Raw genomic sequence first — 11,808 nt, 5'->3', positions numbered from 1 at the left:
AGTGGCAAAATTTGAGATTAAGAACCATTCTTCTGACTTCAAATTCCATTCTCATACCTTTAAACCTTGTATACAATAGGCTGGAGGGTAGCAAGAAATAAGTGAGCCAGGATCAAGTATTTGTCACAGTTGACACACACAACTGTGTGTGTCATGCCCTAGGTAGCCAGGACCAGATCCTACAGGTCTCTGTTTAAGGACTTGAGCTGTACACGTCTCCCTATTGTCATGCATATCCCTCCCGCAGACCTGCAGTGGCCCAATGGGAGCAGGCAATGCCAGTGAGTTGAGCGAATTCTTCCTTGTGGGCTTCACCAATGAGCTTCAGCTTCAGCCCGTCCTCCTTGTCCTCTTCTTCCTCATCTATGCAGTCACAGTAGTTGGAAACCTGGGCCTCCTTGTTCTCATTGTGGTGAGCTCCCGACTCCACACTCCCATGTATTTCTTCTTCAGCAACCTGTCCTTTATTGATTTATGTTATTCTTCCATTACCGTCCCCAAAATGTTGATGGGGTTTTTCTCTGGTTGCCAAAACATCTCCTTCTCTGGTTGTGTGGTCCAGACAAGCTGCTTTGTGATCTTTGCTGTCACTGAGTTCTTCCTCTTGGCCTCCATGGCCTATGACCACTACGTGGCCATCTGCAGCCCTCTGCTCTACCATATCATCATATTTCCAAGGTTCTATTTGCAGCTAGTGGCTGCCAGCTATGCAGTGGGCCTAATGAACACAGTGCTCCTCACTAGCACAACCTTTCATCTGGCCTTCTGTAAGTCCCATGTCATCACTCATTACTTCTGTGATATTTCTCCCCTTTAAAACTCTCCTGCTCTGACACACAGGTCCTTCGGCTCCTCCTGTTTGTTTGTGGTGGTTTTAATGTGTCTGTGTCCCTTACAGTAGTCCTGGTCTCCTACACATGTGTCTTCATGGCTATCATCAGAATCCCCTCAGCCCAGGGCAAACATAAGACATTCTCTACTTGTGCATCCCACCTGACTGATGTCAGTTTGTACTATGGAACCATGGTATTCATTTACTCGTGCCCAACCTCTGAGTACTTACTAGGCAGGGAAAGGCTGTTCTCTGTATTTTACACAGTGGTCATCCCCATGCTCAACCCCATGATCTACAGTCTGAGGAACAAAGATGTGAAGGAAACATTTGGGAATGTTCTCAGGAAGACCTCACAATTCTTCCCCCTCCCCATACCCAGATTTCCATGATGTTCAATGCAATAAAGGAAGGACAGAGAAGGGAAGAAGAGGTAGGTGATGTGTTTTTGGCCACCAACCATGTCTCAAGCATTATTCTAGGCATTTTAAATAGGTTAGACCTTGAATCCTCTCCACAACTCTGGAAGTCAAATATTATTATTTTAATTTTACAGATGAGGAAACTGAGGCCCTGAGTGATTTGGAGATTTGTCCAAGGTCATATAGCTTGAATGCAGTGGAAACTAGATTTCAATTCAGGACTGCCTGACTCTGAAACTCCCTTTCTACTACATTACACTGTTTCTGCATAAGGCAAGATGCCGCCCTCTCTTATTAACCTTCAGGGCCCAAGGTTTCCGAATTTTTTCACTTTCTGGTAAATCTGGTCTCTCAAATTTATATTAGCTTCTGTCCCCTAAGACCCACTCCCTTTCCCATAGCCAATTATTTATCTGTGGCTTTGTATTATGCCTCATCTTGTCATTAAATTAATGAACACGTTGTTTACAGAGCCCTATACCAGATGCAGGGGTGGAGAGGGATGACAAGGAAGAAATCTATGGTCACTAACTTTTGGCATCTTTCAATTAATTTATGGAAGACAGAAGATCCCACCCAAAAGGCAACTGAACTATGACTTTTCATTTAAATTGACATTTATTGAGTCCTTTCTATGTGATAAATGCCAAATCACTTACCTCATAATCCTCCTAAGAACTCTGTGATATAGGTACTATTGTTGCTCCCATTTTACAGATGAGAATACTATAGCTAAAAAGCATTAAGTAACTCACTCAAGGTAACACAGCTAATTAATGGTTAATACAGAGTTGATTGAATCCGGGTCTCTTTGTCCAAAGAGCTTATTTCCTTTCCATTCTGTTATATCACTTCCTGGATTACTGGGGTGCCTATCAATAAGCACCAAGGGATATAAGCTGTGAGTCTGGGACTCAAGGCAAAGGAAGCAGAATGGATTGGGTTCATAAGAGAGCCTCTAGGAAGAGGTGGGTGGTTTGAATAAAATCTGTGAAGAGTGAGGAGTGGTAAGAATGGATGAGTAGTGAAGGGAATGAGGGGATCTTGGAATCAAAGGCTGAGATAATAGAATCTAGATGCATAAAAGGCTGGTTTGGCTGGAACAGGGTAGAAGGCAAATTTAGAAGCAAAGGTTATTGACAAAATGGGGTGATGTTTGGGTAGGGCTGATATACCTTCTTTGTAGGTCTTGCTAACATCTAAACAATTCCTTAACTACCATACGTGAGGAAGTTCTAAATAGAGCTCTGATTTCCCTAAATTGACCCAAGATGGCTTTGAGTGGGTGAATACTTACAGTTGTGGTAAGAATCATATTTTATTGAGACCAAGACCTCCATAAAACTTTACTCTAGCTTTACTCTGTTCTCTGTCTACAGTCCACACTACTCAGATTGGCCAGACAACAAACAAATGTGAGGCTTTGGGCTTCCCTGGTGGCACAGTGGTTGAGAGTCCGCCTGCCGATGCAGGGGACGCGGGTTCGTGCCCCGGTCCGGGAAGATCCCACATGCCGCGGAGCGGCTGGGCCCGTGAGCCATGGCCACTGAGCCTGCGTGTCCAGAGCCTGTGCTCCGCAACGGGAGAGGCCACAACAGTAAGAGGCCCGCGTACCGCAAAAAAAAAAAAAAAAAATGTGAGGCCTTGATTACAAGAAGCTATCAGGGAATTACTTCCTGACTCAAAACTTGTCATCAGGTTAGGTTTGGGCAAGGTCTAAACAAGTGTGACCTAGTGTAGTCGCTTCAAGTCTAAAGGCAGCCAGACCTAGAGGAGGATCTTGTTTTCTGACACCTTCCTTATTGGGAATTCCTCTGCCCTAGAGCAGACTTTTCTCTATTTTATCATTTGCCTGGACTATTGCAGTAGCCTCCTAACTGGTCTCACTGCCTCCAGGCTTGCCCTGACCAATTTATCCTCCACACTGCTGCCTTATGATTATTCTAAGCAGAAGTCTGACTACATCCACTGTTCTACTTTAAACTCTTCAATGGCTTTTTATTGTCCTCAGAATAAAGTTCAGAATAAAGTCCAAATCCTTTAACTCACAGATCCTCCACAATCAGAATCTTACCTCTCAAACTTTATCTTTCACAACCCCTCTTCCCTTCCCCATACTTCATATCCTCCCCTTTGCACTTACTATTTTCTTCATTCAAAACACCCTCACTTTTCAGCAAAGATACTCCCCATATTTTTAATCAAGACCTTCCTGCTGAGCTGACCAAAAGTGTTCACCCCTTCCTTGGAACTTTAGAACCAATGATTACAGCATGCAATCATCCTATACTACCTTATTCTATTCCACTTTTCTTATACCCATATCTTGCTTCCTCTACTAGATTGTATGCCTTGTAGGGGAAGACCAAGGTGTCTCATACCTATCTAACCACCTCAGTGCCTGGAACCAAGTTGGCATTAATGAAATGTTGTTCATGGGAAGAATAAGAACTTTTCACTGGGCTTTGCCATAGGCATTAGTGTCTACTTCTTTTTTTTTTTTTTTTTTCGGTACGCGGCCTCTCACTGCTGTGGCTTTTCCCGCCGCAGACCACAGGCTCCGGACGTGCAGGCCCAGCGGCCATGGCCCACGGGCCCAGCCGCTTTGCGGCATGCGGGACGCTCCCAGACCGGGGCACGAACCCGCGTCCCCTGCATCGGCAGGCGGACTCTCAACCACTGCGCTACCAGGGAAGCCCATTTGTGTCTACTTCTGAACCCTCTGAAAAGCCAGAGGGGTATTACTAATTCACCCCCTCCTTTCCTTTTTCAATAGTCTACCTCCCCTCCAGTATTTACTTCCCATTTGACCTTTTCTTATGCCTCTGCCCGCGCCCCCCACCCCAGCATTATAACTCAGCATTTGCAAATACATTGCTTTCTATTGATTTGATGTGTGTGTGTTGTATTCCATCTAGATTACAGTTCTATGGGAAAATGGATGACATCTGTATTTGACTTTCCCAGTAATAGTGGGCTGTGCAAAGCAAGTGCCCATTGGGTGAACAAATACGTGCCTGTAGCTGAAGAGTGTTTATGTGGAGCTCAAAGCAGGGCAGAGTTAACTAGATATGAGTTTAAGAAGGGAATAGGGAGCTAGCATTTATTGTGAGCCTAGCAAATGCCAGACACTATGATAAATCCACAGATTATCTCATTTAATCCTCACAACAAACTGATTTAAATTTTTTTTAAATTAAGACTTTATTTTTTAGAGAAGTTTTAGGTACACAGAAAAATTCAAAGAAAAGTACAGACAGTTTTCATATATCCTCTGCCCCTACATATACATAGCCTCCCCCATTATTAACATTCCCCACCAGAGTGGTACATTTGTTTCAATTGAGGAACCTACATTGACACATCATAATCACCCGAAGTTCATAGTTTATATCAGGGTTCATCTTGATGTTGTATATTCCATGGGTTCAACAACGTGATTTTATCCTGACTTTATTAGGAGTATCAGAGGATTTGTGGCTTGCTCAGTTACACATACACAGACAGTATGGGATAGAGTCAGAATTTTGAACTCAAGTCTGTATGATTTTCATGTTAAACTACTTTTCCAACCTTTATTAGAGTGATCATTTCACTTTTTAAAAATCCTAGGTTTGTGCTATATACATGTGGCATCAAGGCACTGAGAGATGAACACTGGAGACTGAGTCAGTAGCAACACATTTTCTTTAGATTGAGCCCTTGCTTAACACATCTGAGGCACAGAGGGAAGAAAGAAATAAAGATAAGGAAGAACGGGAGGAAAGAAAGAAGGAAGGAAGGGAGGGAGGGAGGGAGGGAAGAAGGGAATAAAGAAGGAAAGAAAATGTCCTGCCATCCCATTCATTTAGAAAGTGTAAGGGTGGGAGTGGAGGGTCACCACACCCTCTGGTCTGCTCTTAGGGCTTTCTCCTAAAACCAGACCCAGGTAGGAGAAGGAGAGATTTCCCAAAAATCACTTCAGCCTCTTGCTCAGATACCTGAGAAAACACCAATTCTCATAGGAAAACTGCCAAAACTTCTTTAGAAACATATTTTAAGAAAGGGACCCTTGGGAGTGTCTAGAATCTTTAAAGACTTTACCAGTAGCCATGTGTTCCTTCAAGAACTTCATGAGGTTCCAATGCACAGGAGCCCTGCTTAGCTGAAGGAAGGATACTGAGGTCTGGTCCCTACATTGCTCTATAATTGCTCACTCCACCCTGAGACCATTGTCCCTTTGGTGACTTGAAGAAAGTTCCCAAGAGATGCACATTCTAGAAGCAACTGCTTTTCCTTGTGAATGAGGTGACTCCTAATTGTCACTGGCCTTGCCTAGATAATACGACTTGATGAACATGATTTAGTATTCCTTGTTTGGGCTTCATTCTGAACAGTGTGCCTCACCCTCCAAAACCAAGTCCTCTTGAGAACTTATTGAGAGGGCAGGGCTTGGATTTACTAATATCAGTATTATGTAAAATAGTAATAACAACCAAGCAAGAGCACCTCTGGATGATTGAGTGCCTACAATCCCAGAACTTATTGTTTTACACACAATTTCTCATTGCATTTTACAGACAGAGAAACTGGGGCTCTGAGGGATGAAACAATTGGACAGAACAAGAGAAAAATGAACAGATCCTTATTACTAGAAGGGAAATTTTAACACACCATTCTCAGAAACTGATAAAGCAGATATGGAAGAATATATGATATTAAACAGCACAATTATGAAGTTTGAGTTAATACACAAACACACATACATATCAAGTCCTGGGCCCCCAAAATATAGGATACACATTATTCTCAGTCACATTTGAAAGATTTACAAAACTGTAACACAAGTCAAGTATCAAAGCCAGTCTCAAATTCTAAATAAGCAATATCATATTAATAACATTCTCATAAAAATGCAATAAAATAGAAGTTAATAAAAAATACCCCCATACATTTAGACAAAAATCCTTCTAAATGGAATAAAGAAAAATTTTAATTAAAATTACACACAATTATTATTGAATGACATATATCAAATTGTAGAGTGTAACTGATGTGATATAAGAAAATGTGATGTATGCAATATGAAACAAAATAGCTGAATGTTAATATGTTAAGCATTCAACTCAAAAAGTTAGAAAAGAATTGTGAAGTGAACCAGAAGAAAGAAAAAGAAAAGAAATAAATATCAAAACAGAAATTAATGAAATAGGAAAAAAAATAAAAATGCTTAATAAATCTAAAACCTAATTTGTTAAAAGCTTAATAAAATAGACAGTATTCTGATAAGATTGAAAAATTAAAAAAGAATCAAGACCTGAATAATGAATATGAGCAATGATAATAGGAATATTACTAAACATTTTAGATTTTTAAAGTAATGAGTATGTTATGAAATATTTTATGCCAATAAATATAAAAATGTTGATGAGATGAGAAATTCTGTAGAAAAATCCAAATTAACAAAATTTTATTCAAGAATAAGTTGAAAACATGAATAGGCCATTAGACACTGAAGAAGTTCAATCAGTAGCCAACCTCTCTGCCAACAAAGGCATCAATCCCACATTCTTTCACAGGTAAGGTTCATCAAACTATCACAGAACAGGAAATCTCTACATTATATAAAATATTCCAGAGAACAGAAAAAACAGGAAAATCTACCCAATCCATTTTATGAGGTTAGTAAAATCTTGAAACCAAAACCAGACAAGCTTGTTTAAAAGACCAAAAATTATATGCCAATCTCACTTTTGATAAAAATCTCAAAAGTCCTAATTAAAATATTCATTAATTGAACTCAACAAATGTATAAAAATAATACTATACAATCAAATGGGCTTGTTTTCAGGCATTAAATTATAGTCTAACCTTAGAAAATCCATTACTACAAGACATTACTTAAGCTGATTAAAGAGAAAATAATATGTATTCATCTCAATAGATTTAAAAAATTAAATGAAATTCAACCACTCTTCTCTATGGAAAAAAAACCCCTTGAAACAAATCAAAATAGAGGGAAAAGTTTAATCTGACAGTGATAGCTACCAAAAACCTAAAATAAACATTATGATTAATGTAGAAGCTTTAGAAACATTTTCATCAGAGCCATGAACAAGATAAGGGTAACTGCATTCCAAATTGCTATTTAACATTGCATTGGAGAGATCACTGTCAATTCAATAAGACAAAGAATAGAAATAGATTAAAGCACTGGAATGGAAGAAAGTATCATTATTCATAGACTACCTGATTGGTTACATAGAAAACCAAAGAGAATTTTCAGACAAATTATTTTAACTATTAAGGGAATTCGTAAATATTGTTGCAAAGAAGATATTTTTAGAAACTCAATAATAATCTTATACAGTAGCAAAAACAATTAGAAAATAGAATTTTTTAATAGTTACCATTCACTGGCTAAAATGAAGAAAACTGATAACATCAAGTGTTGTTAAGGATGTGGGACAACTCTAAGAACTTTGCATATATTGTTGGTGGAAATGCAAAAATGGTATAGCCATTTTATAACGCAGATTGGCAATTTTTATGAAGTTAGACATACACGTATTATATGACCCAGCAACCTCACCGTAGGAATTTATCCCAGAGAAAAGAGAACACGTCCACACAAAGACTTGTCATGTGAATGTTTATAATAGCTTTATTCATTATAGCCAAAAGATGGACACAACCATGAGCTAGTGAATGGATATACTGTGGTACATCCATACAATAGAATACTACTCAGCAATAAAAAGGAAACTACTGATATAAACAAAAACATGGGTGAATCTGAAAAACATTATCCTGGGTAAAAGAATTCAGGCACAAAGGCCTATATACCATATATAATAATTCCACTTATATAAAATTCTAGAAAAAAACAAACTATTGTGAAAAGAAATATATCCCCAGTAGCCAGGGACCCAGTGTGAGTGGAGGAGATTCATTTCAAGGGGCATGAGGAAACTTTTTTGAGTGAAGGAAATGTTCCACATCTTGATTGTAGTCACCATTGCACAACTGTATACATTTGCCAAAACTCATCACATAATTGGTGAATTTTATTGTTTGTAAATTATACCTCAATAAAACTAGTTAAGTCATATGGTAGTTCTATTTTTAGTATTTTAAGGAACCTCCATACTGTTCTCCATACTGGCTGTATCAATTTACATTCCCACCAACAGTGCAAGAGAGTTCCCTTTTCTCTACACCCTCTCCAGCATTTATTGTTTCTAGATTTTTTGATGATGGCCATTCTGACCGGTGTGAGATGATATCTCCTTGTAATTTTGATTTGCATTTCTCTAATGATTAATGATTTTTTCATGTGTTTGTTGGCAATCTGTATGTCTTCTTGGAGAAATGTCTATTTAGGTCTTCTGCCCATTTTTAGAATAGGTTGTTTGCTTTTTTGTTATTGAGCTGCATGAGCTGCTTGTAAATTTTGGAGGTTAATCCTTTGTCAGTTGCTTCATTTGCAAATATTTTCTCCCACTCTGAGGGTTGTCTTTTGGTCTTGTCTATGGTTTCCTTTGCTGTGAAAAAGCTTTGAAGTTTCATTAGGTCCCATTTGTTTATTTTTGTTTTTATTTCCATTTCTCTAGGAGGTGGGTCAAAAAGGATCTTGCTGTGATTTATGTCATAGAGTGTTCTGCCTTTGTTTTTCTCTAAGAGTTTTATAGTGTCTGGTCTTACATTTAGGTCTTTAATCCATTTTGAGTTTATTTTTGTGTATGGTGTTAGGGAGTGTTCTAATTTCATACTATTACATGTACCTGTCCAGTTTTCCCAGCACCACTTATTGAAGAGGCTGTCTTTTCTCCACTGTATATTCTTGCTGCCTTTATCAAAGATAAGATGACCATATGTGCATGGGTTTATCTCTGAGCTTTCTATCCTGTTCCATTGATCTATCTTTCTGTTTTTGTGCCAGTACCATACTGTCTTGATTACTGTAGCTTTGTAGTACAGTCTGAAGTCAGGGAGCCTGATTCCTCCAGCTCTGTTTTTCATTTTCAAGATTGCTTTGGCTATTCGGGATCTTTTGTGTTTCCATACAAATTGTGAAATTTTTTGTTCTAGTTCTGTGAAAAATGCCAGTGGTAGTTTGATAGGGATTGCACTGAATATGTAGATTGCTTTGGGTAGTAGAGTCATTTTCACAATGTTGATTCTTCCAATCCAAGAACATGGTATATCTCTCCATCTATTTGTATCATCTTTAATTTCTTTCATCAGTGTCTTATAATTTTCTGCATATAGGTCTTTTGTCTCCTTTGGTAGGTTTATTCCTAGATGTTTTATTCTTTTTGTTGCAGTGGTAAATGGGAGCGTTTTCTTGATTTCACTTTCAGATTTTTCATCATTAGTGTATAGGAATGCCAGAGATTTCTGTGCATTAATTTTGTATCCTGCTACTTTACCACATTCATCAATTAGCTCTAGTAGTTTTCTGGTAGCATCTTTAGGATTCTCTATGTATAGTATCATGTCATCTGCAAACAGTGACAGCTTTACTTCTTCTTTTCTGATTTGGATTCCTTTTATTTCTTTTTCTTCTCTGATTGCTGTGGCTAAAACTTCCAAAACTATGTTGAATAATAGTAGTGAGAGTGGGCCACCTTGTCTTGTTCCTGATCTTAGTGAAAATGCTTTCAGTTTTTCACCATTGAGGATGATGTTGGCTGTGGGTTTGTCATATACAGCCTTTATTATGTTAAGGAAAGTTCCCTCTATGCCTACTTTCTGCAGGGTTTTTATCATAAATGGGTGTTGAATTTTGTCAAAAGCTTTCTGTGTCACTTCTCTGGTGGCGCAGTGGTTGAGAGTCCGCCTGCCAATGCGGGGGATGTGGGTTCCTGCCCCAGTCCGGGAGGATCCCACATGCCGCAGAGCGGCTGAGCCCGTGGGCCATGGCCGCTGAGCCTGCACGTCTGGAGCCTGTGCTCCACGGAGAGGCCGCAGCAGTGAGAGGCCCGGGTACTGCAAAAAAAAAAAAAAAATGGTTTCTGTGCATCGATTGAGATGATCATATGCTTTTTCTCCTTCAATTTGTTAATATAGTGTAGCACATTGATTGATTTGTGTATATTGAAGAATCCTTGCATTCCTGGGATAAACCCCACTTGATCATGGTGTATGATCCTTTTAATGTGCTGTTGGATTCTGTTTGTTAGTAGTTTGTTGAGGATTTTTGCATCTATGTTCATCAGTGATATGGGCCTGTAGTTTTCTTTCTTTGTGACATCTTTGTCTGGTTTTGGTATCAGGGTGATGGTGTCCTCGTAGAATGAGTTTGAGAGTGTTCCTCCGTCTGCTATATTTTGGAAGAGTTTGAGAAGGATAGGTGTTAGCTCTTCTCTAAATGTTTGATAGAATTCGCCTGTGACGGCATCTGGTCCTGGGCTTTTGTTTGTTGGAAGATTCTTAATCACGGTCTCAATTTCAGTGCTTGTGATTAGTGTGTTTATATTTTCTATTTCTTCCTGGTTCAGTCCCGGAAGCTTGTGCATTTCTAAGAATTTGTCCATTTCTTCCAGTTTGTCCATTTTATTGGCATAGAGTTGCTTGTACTAATCTCTCCCACTACTGGGCATATACCCTGAGAAAACCATAATTCAAAAAGATTCATGTACCAAAATGTTCATTGCAGCTCTATTTACAATAGCCAGGACATGGAAGCAACCTAAGTGTCCATCAACAGATGAATGGATAAAGAAGATGTGGCACATATATACAATGGAATATTACTCAGCCATAAAAAGAAACGAAACTGAGTTATTTGTTGTGAGGTGGATGGACCCAGAGTCTGTCATACAGGGTGAAGTAAGTCAGAAAGAGAAAAACAAATACCATATGCTAACACATATATATGGAATCTAAGAAAAAAAAAAGGTCATGGAGAACCTAGGGGCAAGATGGGAATAAAGACAGAGACCTACTAGAGAATGGACTTGAGGATATAGGGAGGGGGAAGGGTAAGCTGTGACAAAGTGAGAGAGTGGCATGGACATATGTACACTACCAAACGTAAAATAGATAGCTAGTGGGAAGCAGCCGCATAGCACAGGGAGATCAGCTCAGGGCTTTGTGACCACCTAGAGGAGTGGGATAAGGAGGGTGGGAGGGAGGGAGATGCAAGAGGGAAGAGATATGGGAACATACGTATATGTGTAACTGATTCACTTTGTTATAAGGCAGAAATTAACACACCATTTTAAAGCAATTATACTCCAATAAAGATGTTTAAAAATAAATAACTAAAATTTAAAAAAAATAGAAAGATAAAACTAGTTAAAATAAAGCTACCATTCATAATAACAAGCAACACTATTAACCTAAGTAAAACTCTAACAAAAATGCCCATTATCTTTAGGAAAATATTGTAAGCACTACTGAAGGACTTAAAAGAAGACTTTAATGAGAGGAGATATATACCATTTTTCCATATAGAAAAATTCATTAACTTAAAGATGTCCACAATTCCAAAAATTAATCTATCAGTTCAAGGCAATTCCAAACAAAGTTCCAAGAGGATTTTTCATGAAACTTAACAAACTGATTCTA

At 38.7% G+C, this 11,808-nt stretch overlaps 1 protein-coding gene across 1 annotated transcript; it reads left to right on the top strand.

Annotated features, from left to right (window-relative positions):
- The first annotated feature begins 262 nt into the window (after positions 1-262).
- LOC115847083 (olfactory receptor 5G9-like) lies at positions 263-1,224 on the top strand. Its single transcript, XM_030846555.2, is given in 2 exon segments — positions 263-809; positions 812-1,224. Coding segments are annotated over 2 exon segments (960 nt in total).
- The last annotated feature ends 10,584 nt before the right edge of the window (positions 1,225-11,808 follow it).

This window comes from Globicephala melas, chromosome X, assembly GCF_963455315.2.
Source record: "Globicephala melas chromosome X, mGloMel1.2, whole genome shotgun sequence".
Taxonomy (NCBI): domain Eukaryota; kingdom Metazoa; phylum Chordata; class Mammalia; order Artiodactyla; family Delphinidae; genus Globicephala; species Globicephala melas.
The sequence above is the reverse complement of the archived record's forward strand: the minus strand, read 5'-3'. Positions and strand labels throughout refer to the sequence as shown.